This window comes from Plecotus auritus (genome assembly GCF_963455305.1).
Source record: "Plecotus auritus genome assembly, chromosome: 6".
NCBI classification, from domain to species: domain Eukaryota; kingdom Metazoa; phylum Chordata; class Mammalia; order Chiroptera; family Vespertilionidae; genus Plecotus; species Plecotus auritus.
This window is the reverse complement of record NC_137773.1, coordinates 106,703,583-106,725,390: the sequence shown is the minus strand read 5'-3', so window position 1 is coordinate 106,725,390 and position 21,808 is coordinate 106,703,583. Positions and strand designations below refer to the sequence as shown.

The 21,808-nt window shown below is 40.5% G+C and overlaps 1 protein-coding gene across 2 annotated transcripts in view; it reads left to right on the top strand.

The window, feature by feature from the left end:
* Positions 1–21,196, top strand: part of NLRP3 (NLR family pyrin domain containing 3) — a gene marked incomplete at its 5' end in the record, with an annotated part of 58,163 nt that extends 36,967 nt beyond the window's left edge. For both annotated transcript variants that reach the window (XM_080676672.1, XM_080676673.1), the window contains 3 exons: positions 16,563–16,733; positions 17,253–17,423; positions 20,613–21,196. In XM_080676672.1, the coding sequence (XP_080532798.1) occupies positions 16,563–16,733; positions 17,253–17,423; positions 20,613–20,715 (445 nt within the window). In that variant the 3' untranslated portion in view covers positions 20,716–21,196. The remainder of the gene's footprint in view (positions 1–16,562; positions 16,734–17,252; positions 17,424–20,612) is intronic.
* Between the last annotated feature and the right edge of the window lie 612 nt (positions 21,197–21,808).

The window sequence follows — 21,808 nt, the reverse complement described above, 5'->3', positions numbered from 1 at the left end:
TGATCCTATGTATTGGGCTTAGTAATCAGAAGCAAGGATTTGAAGAGGAAAAAGCCCAAGTGTGCGAACTCCAGGACTGCGAGTAAACCCAGGCACAAAGGGAGCGCACGGGCTGCGCGTAAGTCTGGACAGCCTGAAATTCTTAGGGTGTCCCTGCACTTCAGATCAAAATGGGTTGCTTTTTAGAGTGCCCTTCTCTTAGCAGCTCTGAGGACCCCTTTCCACAATCACAGATCACGCCAGCCCCTACAGCCACGGATTTTTCTAGGCACAGACTTCCCTGGTCCTCCAGCTCCCGCAAAACGCGCGTTCCTCTCTCCCGCCGTGACCAGAGACCTCACCTTATCCCAGGCGAAATCTGACCTTTCCGTGGTGGAGTGTAGAGCTCCTCTGAACCCGTGTGCTTGCGCCAGTTGGGGAGCGTTGTTCTGGGGCTCGCAGCTGTTCCTGGGGTGCCGCAGTTGTGGATTCTCAGGCTTCAGATAAGCTCCACTTTCCGGATCAAGATGGCGCAGACTCCGCGTCCAAGCCCGCAGCTCCGGGAGGGGACCCAGCCGCAGTTGGTGCTGCCAGGTCAGGGGAACCCCGTTCAGCAGTCCCCCACCTCCTTCTGGAATTCAGCTGTCTCCCAACCAGCCAACAAACACTCCTTGTGCGTCCCTCAGCTGTTCTTTCTTTCTGCTCCGGGACAAGGCTCGGAACACGTCTGTCTATTCCGCCGCCATTATTCCCTCCAGCTGGCCCTATTTCTAATATCTGTCTTTCCTCCTAATATCTGGGGCTGATTGGGTCATGAATTTGTCTTTCAGGACAATAGCTCAAGCTGGATCATTGGGATCTTAATTAAAGCTTTCCTTATCCTTTCTATGAAGGTGGTGGAATTTTCTTGGGGACCTTGGTCAATGGCTGCCAGTTCATTATAATTAACAGATTTCTTTTGGGAGGCTTTCATTCCCTGCAGGAGGCAAAAAAGCCTATCTCACATCTTCCGAATTATATTCCCAATTAGGATTAGAAGAGGGGATGGCCTCTGTTCCTGGTGGAGTTATAATTTTCTGTATAGACCTCATTTGCATAAGCAGGGCTTCTTGGAGGATTCTATTAACATCCTCTAAGATAAATCATTCATTCAAGTGAGCTTTTTCCATTCTTGGATAAATTTGCTGAGGCATTCTGTAAAACTTTCTAACCTATTCTTTATGCCTACTAAGTTTTGTACGCTAAATGGAACCTGAATTCTTAATATTCCCTCCTGTTCTGAGGTTTTCATCAAAGGGAAATGTTGAGGTGGTATTCTTTGTTTTTCTTTGGAATTTGTTGTTTAATCTTTGCTCTGACTGGTTGATTCAGTATAAGGTGATACTCATTCTGGGGAAATTGGTTGTTGAGGCACCATGGGTGGAATCGGGCATTCACTCTCAAGATTTAGTTCTTTCTTTGCTATGGCTGCTAAGAGCACAGGATCTACCTTATAGTTTTTGTACATTTTTTAGTTATTTCTCAGGGCTATGAAGACCTGCACATATGGTATTTCAGCCCACTTGCCCTGCCTTTGACAGAATAAGTCTAGCTGCAGGATTGCATTATAATTTAGGCTTTGATTTCCTGGCCAAACTTCCCCATCTCCTAATTTATATTGAGGACAAGCTATATTACAAAAGAAAAATAAACTTTTTCCTTTTAAGGTTTGAGCATCAAATTTTTCCAGTTCTTCAGGCTGTATCTCAGAGGTGAATCTTATGGTATTGGATTTTGGTTTCCCATCTAAACACCGCCTGGAGAAGGCATGGGTGTCCCTTCTCAGGCATGGGTTTCCAAAATTAACTAGTTTTACCATGTAACTGAAAGTCCTGGCTGCAGTTACCCATGGATGTGTTTATCCTATGCCCTGAGGGTGACCTTACTAATGAGGAGAGCACTAGTCAGGTTTCCTGGGAATGGATTATACCTGACTCAGACAGGGGGCTCAACTCCATGCCAGTCTCCTGAGCCCCTACTGACATTAATATTTAATTTAAAATCTCTTTTGCCTCTGAACCCTTCTTCCCTGTACCATGGAGGGAGGTCTTGTACTTTCTGGGTACACTATTCTATTTAGGCAACAATGCCATCAGTTACTGACCTGTTTTTCCTGCCAAAGACACTGCTAGAGCAAGAATTGCACTATTTCTAGTCCCACCAGCAGTTGTAAAGATGGGACCCTTCTAGGTTCTTGCAATATTCACATTCCCTGAAAAAATTTGCTATCCAACATATTTTTCTACTGGAATGTCTGAATATCTGCCATTCTTGCCTACTCCTCCATCTCCTAGGTCCTGCAGAGCCATGCATAACAGATGCCTGAATAGAGTGGGTAACCCTTCCTTTGTCCATATCTAAGCAGGTAATTAACTGGTATCCCCTATATTTTGGTAAGGTTCAGTAGGACAAAGCCAATATTCCCTACTACATCTGTCAACCTTATCAAGATACCTAACAAATTGTTTTTTGGCCTCAAAGTTAGGTATTTGAGCTTGGACTATGTACATGAAGGAGGTCCTCTAATCCCATTTATTTCATAACTAGAGGCCCGGTGCATGAAATTTGTGCACAGGAGTGGGGGAATCCCTCAGCCAGGCCTGTACCCTCTCACAATCTGGGACCACTGGCTCCTAACCGCTTGCCTGCTTGCCTGCCTGATCACCCCTAACCACTCACCTGCTTGCCTGATCACCCCTAACTGACTCTGCCATGGCCCCCACCATGGCGGCTTCATCAGGAAGGTCGTCTGGAATGATGTCCGGAAGGTCATTTGGCTGTCTGGTCTAATTAGCATATTATGCTTTTATTATTATAGATTAGCGTGGAACCAGTTCCTCAATTAATGGGGTGGACTAAAGGGTCCTGATCAGCCAGACAAATAACCATAAGATCTAAGCTTCAATTTGTTCAACCAGGGTGTCTCACTTATGTCTCTGCTCACACCACAATAATAGTAGTCAGTTAATAGCATCTGGCCAGTGTCTTTCCTTACAATGCTCATATAAACAAACAAAGAAAAGAATATCCTTCCCCAACCTAGTGTAATATCTCACAAACTTGTGGGGCCCCCAATTAGTCCTGCTAGTATATACTACGCAGCCCTGCACATACAGCAAGTTCCTCCCCTGAAAGCCCTATAGAGAGAGTATAAATGCAAATATAGAGCCCCAAATCCTGATGGAACAGAGAATTTCAGCAGCTTAGTGGCTAAACAGTGGCTTAAACTAATTCCTTTAGCAGTCATGTCTATGAACAGATGAGCTAGTGATTAGAGGTAGTGGGTCTCTGTGTGCTGTTTGTGAGCTGGGCTCCCAGAAGCTGTTACCCTTCTGGTCATCCCACACTCTCTTATATGTCTCAGTTTCTCTCCAGGGCATCTAAAACAGCTGGGAGGGCTCAGAACACTGGGTGATCAGCCCTTATTTGTGCATCCTTGGATTAGGCAGCCAGTTAATTACACGTGAAATGGAAGTCACTATGAGGCCCCTGCATGTCTTAGGGTTCAACCCCAGACACCTCTGCAAGGTTCTTCTCACATTAGCACATTGGAAACTCAAACAGGAGGGAGGAATTGCCTCTTTTCTTCAGATCCTAGGCAAGCCTATGTACTCATCTTTCTCCTCATATCTGTCAGTGGACATAACTTTATTCCAGTTGCCTAAGTCCTTATGCTGTTGCTCATCCCCTTTCCCCAAAGAAAACTAACATGCATGCACAAAGGGTTAACTGGCTAGGAACAAAACTTACTGCATTCCTGCATCCCCGACAAAGTGAAAGCAGGTGATTCAGCGATTCTAGTCAGTGCACCAGAAAGATGTTACCAGGGAGCCACTCAAGTTGGAGGGGCTCACCCTTCCTTAGCTCTTGTCATGCTTGTGAGAAAGAATTTAGACCAGTGACAGAAAGCAGTGTTAAAAGCAAAGCAAGAAAATTTAGCAAGGAAGCAAAGCAAGCAACTTTATTAGCAATATACTTGGCTTAAAGCACAAGTGGACAATTCAGCAAGGGAACATCCCCCAAAGGAGTCTCTCACACATATTTGTGTCTTTCACAATGCCAGATTTATTAGGGGAGACGTCCCCAATAAGCCAATAGAGTCTCATGCAGATTACATACAGAGAGGGGGAGTTTACTCTATAGAATGAGCATCCAGTGTAAAGTTCTAGTCACAGGATGCTCATTCTATAGAGTAAACTCCCCCTCTCTGTAAGTAATCTGCATGAGATTCTATTGGTACAGACCCATGGTACAGCCAAGCTCAAGAATTGGGTGGTTGGAGCTTTGAGTTCTTACAGCCCACAAGGGTTGGAGATCCCACTCATATCAGTGTCTAGATTGAGTTCTTATCCAAAGGTTTATTTAGACTTGTGGTTTGGGGCATTCTGGGGTCCTCCTAAGGGCATTACCATTATACCCCCTTACCTCAGTCTTGACATAGCACTTGACATAATAGTCATAGCTGACAGTGATTTCATATTTGATTGTCAAATGATTCCAAAAAGTCTGTTCTGCTCTTGCTCTATACAGGAAGGCACAGAGATTTCCCACTTACTCTCTGCCCCCAGACATGCATAGGCTACCCCACTATCAACATCTCTCACCAGGTGGTACATTGTTACAGTTGATGAACCTACACTGACACATCATTATCACCCAAAGTCCATAGGGTACATTATAGTTCACTGTTGGTGTTGTGCATTCTACTATTTGGATAAATGAATAATGCATGTACCTACTATTGCAGTATCATACAGAGTGGTTTCAGTGCCCCCAAATCCTGTGCTTGGCCTATTTCTTCCTTCCCTCCCCCTAATCCTGGGCAATCATTGATCTTTTTACTGTTTTTTTTTTTTTTTTGTGTGTGTGTGTGTGTGTGTGTATATTTTGAGTAACAATTTCTTATCAAATATTTTCTCCCCGTGTGACTTGTCAAGAGAATGAACAGACAAGTCACACGGGGAGAAAATATTTGCAAGGACATATCTGATAAGAGATTGTTAACCAAAATATACAAAAATACCTTTTAAAACAAAACAAAACAAAACAAACAACCTGATTGAAAATGGACCAAATACCTTAACAGACACCTTACCAAAGAAAATATACTTAGATGGCAAATAAACATCTGTAAAGATGCTCCACATTATATGTAAACAAGGAAATGTAAACTAAAACAAATAGAATGACATCAATAGATAAATCCTCTAGACAAAAAATCAGCAAAGAAACAGCAATCCTAAATGACTCACTAGATCAGATGCACCTAATTGACATCTTCAGAACATTTCACCCCAAAGCTACAGAATATACATTCTTCTCAAGTGCACATGGGATATTTTCAAAGCTGGACCACATATTGGGTCACAGGCACAGTCTCTCCAAATTCAAGAAGATTGAAATCATATCAAGCATCTTCTCAGACCATAATGGCATAATATTAGAAATCAAATTAATAAAAACAACAAAAAATATTCAAACACTTGGAGGCTGAATAGCATGCTATTACACAATGATTGGGTTACCAAAGAGAACACAGAAGAAATTAAAAACATCCTGGAAACGAATGACAATGAAAACAACAATCCAAAACCTATGGGACAGAGTGAAAGCAGTCCTGAGAGGGAGGTTCATAGCATTACAGGCCTACCTCAAAACCAAGAAAAACTGGTAACAAATTATCTAACTTTACAACTTAAAGAATTAGAAAGAGAGCAACAAGAAAAGCCGAGAGTGAGCAGAAGGAAGGAGATAATAAAGATCAGAGCAGAAATAAATGACAGAGAGACAAAAAAAAAAAAAAATACAAAAGATCAATGAAAAGAAGAGCTGGTTATTTGAAAGGAAAAACAAGATTGATGAACCTCTAGCCAGGCTCACCAAGAAGCAAAGAGAGAGGGACCAAATAAACAGAATCAGAAAAGCAAGAGGTGAAATAACAACAGACCCCTCAGAAATACAAAGGATTGTAAAAAAATTCCATGATCAACTCTATTCCATCACACTAGAGGAAATGGACATATTCCTAGAAAAATATGACCTTCCAAAACTCAATCAAGAAGAATAAAAAAATATGAATAGGCTGATAACTAAGGAGGAAACTGAAGTAGTCATCAAAAAATTTCCAGCAAACAAAATACCGGCCAATATCCCTGATGAACATAGATGCTAAAATCCTCAACAAAATTCTAGCAAATCGGATCCAGCATTACATTAGAAAGATCATACACCAGGACCAAGTGGGATTTGTTCCAGGGATGCAGGCTGGTACAATATCCACAAATCAATAAGTGTGATACATCACATAAACAAATTGAGAGACAAACATCACATAATCATATCAACTGATGCAGAAAAGGCATTTGACAAAATTCAACATCCTTTCTTGATAAAAACTCTCAGCAAAGAGGGAATAGAGGAATCATGCCTCAACATAATAAAAGCCTTATATGACCAACCTACAGCAAACATCATACTCAATGGGCAAAAACTAAAACCATTTCCCCTAAGAACAGGAACAAGATATAGTATTGACATAGTACTGGAAGTGCTAGCCATAGCGATCAGACAAGAAGAAGAAATGAAAGGCACCCACATTGGAAAAGAAGAAGTAAAATTGTCATTATTCGCAGATGACATGATATTGTACATAGAAAACCCTAAAGACTCCATAAAAAAAACTACTAGATTTCATAAATGAATTCTGAAATGTTGCAGGATACAAAATTAACACCCAGAAATCTATGGCTTTTTTATACACCAACTAGAGGCCCGATGCATGAAATTCGTGCAAGAGGCTTGGCCCTCGCAGCTGCTTTGGTTTGCCTCAGCCCTCACAGCTGCAGTAGCTTGCCTTGGCCCTCGCAGCCCTGGCTTCCTCCGGAAGGCCATCCGGAAGGACGTCTGGAAGGATGTCCAGAAGGTCGTTCAGCTGACCAGTCTAATTAGCATATTATGCTTTTATTATTATAGATAATGAACTCACAGAAAGAGAAACTAAAAAAACAACCCCATTTACTATGGCAACAAAAAATTAATATATCTGGGAGTAAATTTAACCAAGGAGATAAAGGACCTATATTCAGAAAATTACAGGACACTGAAAGAAGTGATAGAGGAAGACATAAACAAATGGATGAATATACCTGGTTCATGGATTGGTAGAATCAACATCACTAAAATGTCCATACTACCCAAAGCATTCTATAGATTCAATGCAATGCACATTAAAATACCAATGGCATACTTCAAAGACCTAGAACAAACTCTAAAAATTCATCTGGAATAAAAAAAGACCCCAAATAGCTGCAGCAATTTTGAGAAAGAAGAACAAAGTTGGAGGGATCACACTACCAGATATCAAGGTATACTACAAAGCCACTGTGCTCAAAACTGCCTGGTACTGGCACAAGAACAGACATATAGACCAATGGAACAGAACACAGAACCCAGAAATCAACCCAAGCCATTATGCTCAAATAATATTTGACAAAGGAGGCAAGAGCATACAATGGAGTCAAGACAGTCTCTTCAATAAATGGTGTTGGGAAAATTGGACAGATACATGCAAAAATATGAAAGTATACCACCAACTTACACCATACACAAAAATGAACTCAAAATGGATAAAGGACTTAAATGTAAGGCAGGAAACCATAAAAATCTTAGAAGAACCTATAGACAGCAAAATAACAGACATTTGTCATAGCAATATCTTTACCGATACAGCTTCTAGCGCAATGGAAACTAAGGAGATAATAAACAAATGGGACTACATCAAAATAGAAAGCTCTGCACAGCAAAAGAAACCATAAACAAAACAACAAGAAAACCCACTGCATGGGAGAACATATTTGCCAATGTTAACCCTGATAAGGGTTTAATCTCTAAAATTTATAGGGAACTCATACAACTTAACAAAAGGAAGATAAACAATCCAATCAAAAAATGGGCTAAGGACCTAAATAGACACTTTTCGAAAGAAGACATACAGAAGGCCAAGAGACATATGAAAATATGCTCAAAGTCACCAATCATCCAAGCAATGCAAACCAAAACAACAACACAGTACCATCTCACACCTGTCAGAATGGCTATCATCAACAAATCAAGAAAGGACAAGTGCTGGCGAAGATGTGGAGAAAAAGGAACTCTCTTGCACTGCTGGTGGGAATGCAGACTGGTGCAGCCACGGTGGAAAACAGTATGGTGTTTCCTTAAAAAATTAAAAATAGAACTTCCATTTGACCCAATAATCCCACTTCTAGGAATATATCCCAAGAAAACAGAAACACCAATCAGAAATGATATATGCACCTCTATGTTCATAGCAGCACCATTTACAATAGCTAAGATCTGGAAACAGCCTAAGTGCCCATCAGCAAATGAGTGGTTAGAAAACTGTGATACATCTACACAATGGAATACTATGCTGCTGTAAAAAAGAAAGAACTTTTACCATTTGCAACAGCATGGATGGAACTGGAGAGCATTATGCTAAGCGAGATAAAGCCAGTCAGGGGAAGATAAATATCATATTATCTCACTCATTTGAGGAATATAATGAACAACATAAACTGATGAATAAAAACAGAACCAGAGTCATAGAAGCATTGAATAGACTGTCCAACCTATGAGGGAAGGCAGGGGTGAGGGGTGGGGAGTGTGAGGGGGTAAGAGATCAACCAAAGGACTTGTATTATGCATGCATATGAGCATAACCAATGGACACAGACAGTTGGGGGGATGAGGGCATGTGCTGGGCGGTGGGGGTTGCTAGGGAGAGGTCAATGGGGGAAAAAGGAGACTTATGTAATACTTCAAATAATAAAGAATTTAAATTAAAAAAAGAACAAATAATATGTAAGATTTTAAAATGTTGCACATGGCTTATTGGAAGTGTGCATTGAGCACTGGAAATAATTCTTAGATTCCCAATGTGTGGACAATAAATATTCAGAGTACCACTGCTGGATGCCCCCTCAGGGAACCATTATTCTTGGCTTGCCTGGTGTCACTGACTGGACACGTACTACCCCTGAGAGTTTCCTGTGGGAATTTGGCTCTGAATCTTTGCAAGTTCCTTTCTAGAGCAGACTGAAATTTCTAGAACATCCATTTTAATAAAATATATGTATACTCATAGAACATAGTTATTATTATTAATTTTCATTTGAGAAATCTTCCCATGTAATTTTAAGTATATTAAATAGGCCTAATTTAGTTTAAAAACATTTTTTATTTTTTATTTATTTATTTTTTAAATTTAATTTCTTTATTGATTAAGGTGTTACATATGTGTCCTTATTCCCCCATTACCCCCCTGTCCCCTCCACTCATGCCCTCACCCCCCTGTTGTCTGTGTCCATTGGTTAGGCTTATAAGAATGCATATAAGTCCTTTGGTTGATCTCTCCCCCTTACTCCCACTCTCCCCTACCTTCCCTCTGAGGTTTAATGGTCTGATTGATGTTCTCCATCTCTGGATCTATTTTTGTTCATCAGTTTATGTTTTTCATTATATTCCATAAATGAGTGAGATCATGTGATATTTATCTTTCTCTGACTGGCTTATTTCACTTAGCATAATGCTCTCCAGTTCCATCCATGCTGTTGCAAATGGTAAGAACTCCTTCTTTTTTACCACAGTGTAGTATTCCATTGTGTAGATGTACCACAGAAAAACATTTCTTTTATAAAAAGAGAGAATAAATCCTTGAGATATTTCAAGGCCCATTGGAATGACTCAAAGTCATCTCCCTGTTAAAAAGTTTCTTAAAATTTAAACTTTGGGAAAGTTGTCAAATATACTTAACCAAAAAATTATATTATAAATTCTTTGTAAATCTTGGTAAAAGAAACACATACTTTATGGTATTAATTAAACTTAAAAACAGTTTTGATATTAAATATTTTGTTCAGACTGTAGAGTTTTGCTTAATTTATGTAAGTAATCTTAGGCCAATAAAAGATTATATCCTAGTTATGGAGGCTGAAAATTCACCATACATAATACACAGATGAACACATACCACATAAAGAACATACACATAATTTGAATTACTAATTTTTGCAGAGAAAATGCAAGATATTTTTTATAAACGTTCACACACCCTTTTATCCATTCAGAAATAATTGTCCTTAGAACAACTTTCTTTCTTTTCCCTCAAAAATGAGTCTCCATACCTCATGCCTTCTATAATCACAATCATATTATTTCTTCCAACTTAACTTGAAATTTTAACTCATAGAAGCCTTGCTTTCTAATGATAACCAAAAAAGTAATCAGCCAGCATTCCTTGGATTGATGTTTATGAACACAGTTTAAACACACTCTCACTTTCAAGAAACACACCTTCATCAAAGCACAAGATATTACACCAACAGCTCCAAATCTGCTTTACAGACTTTCCACAATAAAAAGACAAAAACAGAGAAACTTAAGACTTGTCTGGCAATCTATGTTTCAGTATTTCATGTTATTTCAAAATATCCAGATAGTCAATAACTTTACTTAAAATTCACTAATTTAGAAAGGAATGGTTAAAATAAATTAAAGTGATTTGCCTAGGTGGCTAAGATTTTTTTTTTCTATTTTGAGAAGATTTACCTTCCAGAGATTTGTATTTTAAAAAATGGCCTGTGACAAGAGTTCTTGGCATTTGCATTTCAAAGGTCCTGGGACTTTGGTTTCAGAAAGCCAATTATCTGTCAGTCTCAGGAGATGAATAGGGGAGATTTGGGGAAGGTAAAAACATTTGGTGGGCTTTGAGTTGTTTCTGGAGCCATACCTCTGCCCCTGTAAAGACTGCATTATAAAACTAAGATCGTACTGTTTGTTTGTTTGTACTCAACAATGGACTGACAAGTCCATTCACCCATTTTTTGGGATACCATTTGGGTATGTACGTTTTTCTAGTTTACAAAAATTACTTAGCTTAGGGTCACCTCTGAAAGCCATAAAGGCTTTTAGTTTGGGAATGGGAAAACAGGTCCTAGCTGCAAGATAGTATTAAAATTAATTGTGCCATTAACTGGTCCAATTATATTTTGCTCACTTTACATTTGGACCAGGCCATGTTACAAAAGAAGATTAGCCTTTTTCTTGAGGGACCTGGAGTCAAATTTCTCCCAGTTGGTGAGTATATACCCCAAAAAGGGGACTTTCAAGGCACTGTGGACTGGTTCACCATATACAGAGACACATATAGCAAGCTGAGAGTTAGAGGCATCTCTGCTGTCTGAGCCATTCTGAGTAGTGCAGGTACCCACCCTGTTAAGCAGTCTCTCAGGCTCTCATTGAAGTGACTAATGAAGAAAAGATGGTCAGCAAATGTTCAGTCAGTTTCAAGATTAGTTTCTTCCTGGAAGGTCCCCTTCTTAAAATAATAATTTTCCCATTTTGGTTCAGTATCTGGTTCACTTAGTTCTAAATACATTTTACCCTTTTGAAAAAAGCATATGTGGGCATCACTGATTTCAAAAAACCTCCCACAAAACCTCACCCAATCAGGTGAACTGGGGCAGATTTGACCAGTAACATATATGTTGTCCCATAACATCCCCTAGTTGGGAAGGAAACAGGTTCTGGTTTTAAAACAGTCATTGGTTTGTTAGGTACTCCTACCATTTGCACAGAAGCTTTATTCTGAGGGAGAGGGACACTGAGTTGGGTAGAGTTAAGAATGGGTAAAGTAGCCCCAGTGTCTACAAGAAACTTAGTAAATTCCCCTTTTAGGGTAATTTCAATTTCTCCTAAAGTATTAGTAAGGAGAAGGGGAAATACCCTCCTATAGTCCTCAGAGCAACCCTATGTTTGCTTTGGTTGTTTTCTCTTTGTAAATCTCATTTCAGTTTTCTACAATTTTTCTTATGGTGACCTGGCTTTTTACAGTAAAAACAGACTCCTTTACAGTTTCACAGCATACCTTATTTAGTAATTCTGTTGCCTTGCTCTCAGAAACCAGTTGGTGTATTAACTGGAATAGGTCAGAATGGCCAGGATTCCACTTTCTGACAGTTAAATTTCTTTGTGAACCCATCAGGATCCCGGATAAAATTGGGAGCAATTACTGATTTCTCTCTAGCTGACAGCAGCTTTTTTCTAAAGGGGGCTGTTAGAATTCCTATTCACATTTTCCCCTAAGTCAGTGGTAGTGGAGGAGACAAAAGGGGAAGAAAGAAGGGAGGGGAAAGGGCAAGTCCGGACAAGGAAGCTCAGAGAGCAAAGGATATAGTGGAGGAGCTACAGAAGGGGAGGATAGGGTGTAAGCACTTGTTAGTCTCAGAATAGTTCAGAGACAGTTTCTAAAATTTCTTACTAATTTGTTTTTTAAAATAATTTTCCTGTGATTCTCTTAAGAAGCTTCTAATTTTTAAATCAAGACATGTTTCCCATTCATTCATCCAGTTTAATTTTAGAGCCAGCATTTTTCTAATTTTTGCATGCAAAATATTAATTTATGTACCCAAAGACAACAACTGAATTTTGGCCATTTTAAGGTTATTATTTTCTAGTTAAATCTTCCCATTTCTGTAAAGCACTTGCAAATAAAGGCTTCTTATCAAGAGTATTAATGAAGGCTGGGGGTCTGGGAGTTTCCAGCTTTGGAGGCACAATTTCCCATGTTAATTTAAGTGTTGTTTTTTTTTTTATATCTGCAGAGTCTGGAAAAAGGACAATTACTTTGACATTCCAACAATATGTTATTGTAGATGCAAAAAAAAAAAAAAATTAGCAGGTTCAGTTAAGATGAAGATTGACTTTTGTCAGGGAAGATACAAGCCTAGGACATGACTACCCACCATAAACTTCATTTTAGTTAAGCAAGTTTTAATTTTATACCATCCTTTGTGGTTACTTTAGGTCTCTGAGTTTGCAAGGGCACCACACAGGCCTTCCCTGAGCTAGTCAGATTAGCATGTGGCCCCCTTTTCACCCACAGCTTGATAAGAATGTATATTCTTCTGTTCTTGGATGAAATAGTCTATAGATGTCAATTACATCTAATTGGTTGATACTATTATTGAATTTAAGTAGGCCCTTACTGATTTTCTGCCTGATAGATCTGTCCATTTCTGACAGGGGGTGTTGAAATCTTCAACAATAGTAGATTCATCCATTCTTTCTTCCAGTTATATCAGTTTTTGCCTCATATATTTTGACTCTGTTGTTATGCACATACATTAAAGATTGTACAATATTGCAATTTATAAGATGACCAAAATGTTAACGTAAAAAACCATTGAAACCTGTAAAGAATTTTTGTGAGTTTTTTGAGCCAAACTGCTGACATATGCCGGGAAGTAGAACCTCAATGAATTGAGATAATGCTCTGGAGAATGGCAGGTTACATCTATATTTATGCATTGCAATCAAAGGAAAAGGACGTAGGTGGGTAACATGAAATCCATTGGTGATAGACTAGAGAGGTGGGAGAAAGCAAAGCAGGGAAACCCCTGGGATTGGATAAAAAGTAAAATGATAGACACATACTTAAGTGGGTGCAGGAACAATTAACATGATAACAATGAAGGAATTTGTAGTATCTGTCCTGTTGCCCAGCACATTAGATTGTGCCCCAAGGGGTCCAGAAAAAGGGAAGTTACAAGTTACCCAGACATTTCAAAGGGTATCCTATATAATAAAGAGGTAATATGCAAATTGACCATTACTCCAATACACAAGATGGCTGCCCCCATGTGGTCAAAGATGGCTGCTCCCATGTGGGCACAAGATGGCCGTCACAAGATGGCCAACAGGGGAGGGCAGTTGGGAGGGACCAGGCCTGCAAGGGAGGGCAGTTGGGGGTGATCAGACCTGAAGGGAAGGGCAGTTAGGGCTGACCAGGCCTGCAGGGGAGGGCAGTTAGAGGTGACCAAGCTGGCAAGGGGAGCAGTTAGGTGTTGGGGTTAGGGGTGACCAGGCCTGCAGGGGAGGGCAGTTAGGGGTGACCGGGCCAGCAGGGGAGGGCAGTTGGGGGTGAACAGGCCTGCAGGGGAGGGCAGTTAGGGGCAACCAGGCCAGCAGGGGAGGGCAGTTAGGGGCAATCGGCCCAGCAGGGGAGCAGTTAGGTGTTTATCAGTCTGGCAGGGGAGTGGTTAGGGCAGCCGTGGGCAAACTATGGCCCGCGGGCCGGATCTGGCCCGTTTGGCTGTTCTATCCGGCCCTTCGGAGCCGAAAGAGCAGAGGGTTCTCTTGCTCTCCCCTCCGCTCCTTTACTTTGAATTTATATTAGTTCACACAAACACTCCATCCATGCTTTTGTTCTAGCCCTCCGGTCCAGTTTAAGAACCCATTGTGGCCCTCGAGTCAAAAAGTTTGCCCATCCCTGGGTTAGGGGGTGATCAGGCTGGCAGGCAGAAATGGTTAGGGGCAATCAGGCAGGCACGTGAGCGGTAGGGAGCCAGTGGTCCAAGATTGTGAGAGGGCTGTCTGAGGGGTCCTAGATTGGAGAGGGTGCAGGCTGGGCTGAGGGACCCCCTCCCCCATGCACAAATTTTGTGCACTGGCTCCTAATTGCTCACCTGCCTGCCTGCCTGATCACCCCTAACCACTGTGCTTGCCTGCCTGATTGCCCCTAACTGCTCCCCTGCAGGCCTGATCACCCCTAACTGCTCACCTGCTGATCTAATCACCCCTAACCTCCTCTGCCTGCCTGCCTGATCACCCTTAACTGTTCTCTCCTGCAGGCCTGATTGCCCCTAACTGTTCCCCTGCCGACCTGATCACCCCTAACCACCTCTGCCCTGGCCCCCCCTCACTGTGGCTTTGTCCAGAAGGATGATCGGAAGACGTCTGGTCTATCCGGTCTAATTAGCATATTACCCTTTTATTAGTATAGATGCCATAGCCCTGCCCAGTGTGGCTCAGTTGGTTGGAGTGTCATTCCATGCACCAAAAAGTCATGGGTTTGATTCCTGGTCAAGCACATACCTAGGTTGCAGGTTCAATTCCAGATTGGGAAGTATGTGGGAGGCAACTGATCAATATATCTCTCTCTCATCAATGTTTCTCTTTCCCTCTCCCTGTCTCCCTCTCTAAAAAAAAAAAAAAAAAAATACCATAGACTAGGTGACTTAAACAACCAATATTTATTGTTCACAGTCCCAGAGGCCAGGAGCACAAGATCAAGGCTCCTATAGATATGGTTCCTGGTGAGGACTCTTACTGGCTTGCAGTCACCTTCTCACTGTGTCATCATGTAGCATAGGAGTGAGAGTGCTCTCAGATTTCTATTATAAGGGCACTAATCCCATCATGAGGGCTCCACCCTCAAGACCTAATCAAATCTCTGAAAGACTTCACCTCATAACACCATCATATTGGGAGTTACAAATTTAACATAGGAATTTTGGAGGTTACAAACATTAGGTCTATAACAGGCAGCAAGCCTGCAAATCCCTTCTGCATGTTCACTGAGTACCCTGAGATGAAATTCTTCATAGCTGGAGACAAAATGTACTAGAAGCTACTTGAAACTTGCCTTGTTTCTACTTGTCCCTCTTGGGCTTCGTTTCCCTCTTCATCTTGCTTACTCTGTCTTTTTCATTCTGATTCATGGGAAGATAAAGACAGTGGGTAGGTAAGTACTTCTGTTTCCTTTAGGTCATCTGTTCGTGTTACACTGTCTGAATGACTTCTTTCTGTGTTTCTATTTTTCCTGATTCTAAGACTTTAGAGCTTAAAAAACATGTGATGGTTAAGAATTCTAGCAGAAATAAATATGATTGTATGATATGCTCTTTAATCAAGGCTTTGTTGAAGGCCTAGTAGCTGTGCCTTTCTATATACTATATATCAGCCTCTGAAATTCTACGCAGAAGTGACAGAGCTTTCTATTTCAGAGCCCCCATGCTCTTGTTGGGTAAGAAAGTAAGCTCACTTGACACAAAAGTAGTACATAAAAAACTTTAATTCCACTGAATGTAATGCATGGCTAGGGCTTTATGTTCCAAGGAGTGCCTTATAGTGCAGAAGGCAGCGTGACATGGACAGATGGGGCAACCGATAGGGGATGACTCCAGAAGGCTTAAGTCTGGGTTTCCTCTCCACCATACACTTGTTCCTTAACCTTAAGAGAAACACATTATTTGATGAGCCTCAAATTTCTAATCTGTAAAGAAATATGTAATACAGTTGCACTGCGACCTTTCCTGGTTGAATCAAATAAGGCAGGTCTCTGCAATGTTGTGGGACAGCCTGAGATGTCTTTCTGGATGAAGTGGTCATGAGGAGCATGCATGGCCAGAGGGAATATGTGTAAGAAGGAGAAGGACTGTGAAGTCAATCTGGCTCAGTTTGTTTTCACTCTGACTCTTCCACTGATCCCAGCAAGATATCTACTGAGACCATCATTTGTCTCTTTTATGGGGCCAGAGACAGGGATTTATGCTTTCCTCAGGTTATATCTGTGATTCTAGCTTCTGGCCTTTATGTTGGAGGATGCAGCTCTTCAGATAAGATGAGGTTCCTGTGGTGAGATAGTTGTGCAATGTCCAAGGAAGGCTGGACATTGAGGAGTTTTCTTCCCATTTCTTCTACAGGTTGGTGAAGTCAGGCCTTACGTCAGTTTGTTGTCCAGCTCTTTCCTCAGTGCTCAGTGGCAACCAGAATCTCACACACCTTTACCTACGGGGGAATGCGCTTGGAGACATGGGGGTGAAGCTACTGTGTAAGGGACTCTTGCACCCCAACTGCAAGCTTCAGATGTTGGAGTAAGTGCCTTAGCTTATTAAAGTGATGTGGAACAACCTGAGATGTCAGAATATATAGTGGGTAAGAGGAAGGGTGTATAGAGAAGTGATGATGAGATAATCTGTATCTAAGAAGTGATGGTGTCCTCTGAGGGTTTGGCTTATTACAGAATCACGGGACTGGGAAGAGTTCTACTTCTAGATGATATAAAGATAATGATGAGTTCCTTTCACCACAAACCTCTCCACCACAAAAGAATGGGGGTGGTATGGCTCTTATATTTTAAGGAAGTTTGGGAGGAGACAGAATTTAGGAAACATCAATTCAGAAAGTGCTATTGCTAATTGGATCTGGATACTCCAGTAGACTGGAAAAATACTCTCATCTGCAAAGAAGAGCAGAATAATCATGACACATATAATTATTCCAAGCTTGTTCATCCTGCACTTTTTCTTTGTTTGAAATATTACAGGCTAAGATCTGGGAGACCTGGAGAAAGGGAAGGGAACATTTTATCTGAATCACTCTCTTTCTTGCAGACTAGACAATTGCAGCCTCTCCTCACACTGCTGCTGGGATCTTTCCACACTTCTGACCTCCAACCAGAGCTTACGGCAGCTGAACCTGGGCAACAATGACTTGGGTGATCTGGGGGTCATGCTGTTCTGTGAAGTGCTGAAACAACAGGGCTGTCTCCTAAAAAGACTTCAGTAAGTGCTCTCCTCAGAGACATGAGGGGCAGGGCTCCAAGTTCTAAGGAAAAGTTGGCCAGTTACCAAAATCCAAGATGGTTTTTTTTGCACTCAGGGTGAAGTTGGGCCTGGCCCAGGTATTGAAGATATGTTTGTTGTTGGTGTTTTGTTTTGTCTTGTTAATCCCTACCCAAGGATATTTTTTCCAATGATCTAGAGAGAGTGGAAGAGAGAGGGAAAGACAGAGAGAAATATCAATGTGAAAGAAACAAATCAATTGGTTGCCTCCTGCATGAGCCCCTACCAGGGCCCATGCTGGGGAGAAGCCAGAATCAAACCCAGGACCTTTTGGTCCACAGGCCAACACTCTGTCCACTGAGCCAAACCGGCTAGGGCAAAGATATTTTAAAAATAGGGTAGATGAGTCATGAACTACACATTCAACTTCATCCAGACATCTAGAATATTCAAGGTTTAGTTGGGTATAAAACACTTTCCATCCATATTCCTAAAAGAAATGTAAGGTCTAATGAAAGCAGCCAAATGGAATTATATTTCTATGCAGGGGCTTGGACTTAATAGAACTAGACTTATCTATGGTTCATCCTTATTGCAAAGGTCTTGGCACAGAGGAATGCTGTTGATCTTGTTTTTGAGTATTTATAAATGGGAAGAGCATGATCCAGAAACATGAAGATGAGAAATTCTATAAAATTCAGCCAATGAAGTATATTGAAACTATTGGCTCCCTTCCATCACCAGGGTACTACTGAGATACTCATTACTTTTGTAGTACGAGCTTCCTGTTAGTGTCAGGACTTCAATCATCCCCGAGGATCACACTCCCCAAAGAGGACGTTTCCCTCACTTGGCTTTAGAGGCATCATACTCTCCTCTGGGTTTTCTCCTACTTTATTGGCTATTTCTGCTCAGTCTTCTTTTTTGCTTCTCATTGCCCTGACCTTTACATGCTGAATCCCTGTGACTCACCCATTGCCTAATTTTCCTTCTCTACATTTTCTCCCTCATTTATATCATTTAGTCTTCTGGCTTTACTCTATATGTGTTATACCCCCAATTTATATCTCCATGAATACCATGTCCAAATGCTTATCTGACATTTACACTTGGGTGTCTAATAAGCCTCCCAAATTTCACATGTTTAAATCCAAATCTGTGCTATTCCACTCTGTCTGAAACTTGCTTCTTCCCTTTCTCAGCCAATGGTAACTGTCATCCAGATGTCACCATTGATGCTTTTTCTTCCTTATGCATATCCAGTCCATTGGCATGTCCTGTAAGCTCGGCTTCCACAGCATGCCCACTCATTGTCTACCTCTTGCCAGCTTTATGGTTCTTACCTTGGTTCAAGCCACCATCATCTCTTGAATGGATTGCTATGGTGGCATTCTGCCAGGCTACTCTGCATTTATTTTGATTACCATAGAAGATGGAGGGTACAACTAAAACAGGACTCACTCCTATCAACATGCTCCAGTGACTTCCTATCATATTCAAAGTGAGAGCTATAAACTCATGGCAGAGCCCAAGATCCTCTGTGATCTAAGCCTGCTGCTTCTGCAAATTCATCTTTTCCTGACCCTGTTCCTTCTGCTCCTTTCACACTGTTTCGCTTAAACACTGTCTGTATTCTCTGGAATTTTGCACTTGGTGTTCCTCCGCCTGGAACTCTCTCATTTTTTGATATACACATGCCTTGTTCCCGTACATCCTTAAATTATCTGCTTAAAGATCTTTCTCTGTGTGTTTCTTGCCATCCTATTGAAAGCAGCAGGCCAGCATGCTATTTTCTCTTCTCTTCATATTTCCCTCCATAGTGTTGACCACCATCATATATGTTATTTTCTTGTTTATTTATTATCTATACCCTCCCCCAAGAATATAAATTCTATTAGCCCAGGGACTTCTGCCCTTTTCTATTACCTCAAGGCTGAGAACTGAACTGGAATGCAGGTTTGAATAAATAAAAGTTTGAATCAGCATTGCATCCTTGTGCCGACACAGTGGAACATATTTGCTACAGGAAAAGCCAAAATTCTCAGAGCTAAGAGAAATAGAGGAACAAAAGAAGGGATTGGTTAGGATGAAGCTGTGACATTGCTGTATGTGGGATCACTGACCAAGCTCTGAAGGACATTCTGAGGACAAAGGACAGGCTCAAAACAGACTTGAGAGTTCATAGATGCACTCAACCTCTCTTGTCAACTTGGCTGCCATAACAAAATAGCATAGACTGGGTGCCTTAAAGAATAGACATTTATTTCTCACAGCTATGGAGGAAGGTAAGTCCAAGTCTGCCGATTCAGTTTCTGGTGACAGCTCTCTTCTGAGCTGTCAGATGGCACCCTTGTGCTGTGTCATCATGTGGCGGAGAGAGAGAACACTCTGGTAGCTCTTCCTATAAGAACACTAATCCTATTGTGAGGACCCATCCGAATGAACTCATCTAATGCTAATTAGATCCTAAAGGCATCATATCCAAATACCATCACACTGAGGGTTAGGGCTTCAACGTACAGATTTTGGAGGAACATATACTTTCAATTCACAACATAATCAAATCAAGATTGTTAGAAATGATGCAGGACAAATGGTATGATTTCTCATTTGAGTGGCAAGGAAAAGAGGAGAAAGAATTCATGTCAAAGAAACATGAGAGGCCTACCAAGCAATTGCAACATGTGGACTTTATATGGCTTCTGATTAAATGAACATAATATAAGAATTATCAGACAGTTGAGGAAATTTAAACATATTAGACATATGTTAATATTAAGGAATTATTGTTAACTTTTTAAACTGTAATAATGGCATTGTATTATGTTTTTAAAAATCTTCTTCATTTAGTGTTATACCATGAAATATTTATAGATGTGTGACCGCTGTGTTTAATTGAAACAAGATTGGCCATGAGCTATTAATTGTCAAACCTGCTGAATGGCCATATGTACCAGGGAGGCAGTCTACACTATTTATTACACTATTCTCTTTATGTTTATATATGTTTAAACATTTTCAAACTTGAAGGTTACAAATATAACATAAACTACGTTAGGTATGAAGTGCAGAACTGGAGAGCTTAGAAGTGTGTGAGAATAAGGGAAGTGAGATGATATATTTTAAGGCCAAAAATTCTGAGTGTTCATTTGAAGAGCATAACTCAAGGCTCTCTGTTTGCTTTTATAGGTTGTGTAAAATGTATTTTAATTATGATACAATCTGCGCGTTAGAAGAACTTCAAGAAGAAAAGCCCGGTTTGACCATTGTCTTTGAACCTTCTCAGTCGTGATGTAGGCAGTGCTGCCAGATGCCAGCCATCCAAGTGTGGACAAGTACGAGTAAGCACTCCTCCAGCACCGTTAAGACCACTGCTCCTCGGGTCTTCTGGTTCCGCGTGGGAGAACAAAGTTTGCCAGTAGTGCCTTTACAGAGAGAACGTGAGCATCTCCTTTACCCCGGGACAATAAAAGCATTCATATAATAGGGTCTCATCATAGCATTTTAGTCAGAGGATGTGTTCCTCTTGGTGACTTCATATAACTAAATCATTACTAAAGCACTTTTTCTGTCTTTTCTTCCTCTTTCTAAATCTCTTTCCTTTTTTTGTTCTGTTCACTTTTGTCATCTTTCTTTCAATTGACCATAACAGAATGAGCTAACTAGATATTATGTTGCAATTTTGTGGCAGCAACTTATTTATTTTTAATTTTTGTAACAGTGATATTTTCTAATAAAAAATTCGTGTTTATTGTACTTGGTTGAAAATTGATAAAATATAGAAACTGTTGTATTGATTGACTTCAACTGCTTTCTTTAATTTTAAAAAGGGGTGCATAGAGATCTTTTTATTTATTTATCTAAACAACTAAGGATAAATTAAATTGCTTTATGTATTTAAAAAATCTCTTTGCCAAATGATTCACTTGTAATGGATGTAAAAGAAAATCGCTTCACACAATCTCTGAAGATTGAAATTCCAGCTCTGGTTGGAGAGGAGGTTGAAAGTCATGTAAAAAGTTTTAGAGTAGATGAATCCTATACTCATAAATAGAATGTAAAAAATGTGTTTTGCCTTTAATTATAAGAAATCATCTGGGATTTATTTCATGCCAGGAGTACTTAATCTACCACACTTTACATAGCATTGAATCATTAATAAATATTGATAATTGTTTCTCTATACAAGGGGCAACTCTGAACCACATACTACTTCCTCTGGATGGAAATACTACTTCCTCTGTCAAATGAGCCATCCAGACCTCTGCTCCTCAAAGTGTGGCCTATGGACTGTTGATATAAGAAACTTGTGCAAAATTGTTAATCAATAACATTATCAAGTATGCATTTTAGATAAGCTGATTTTTTTTTTTCATGGTAAGACT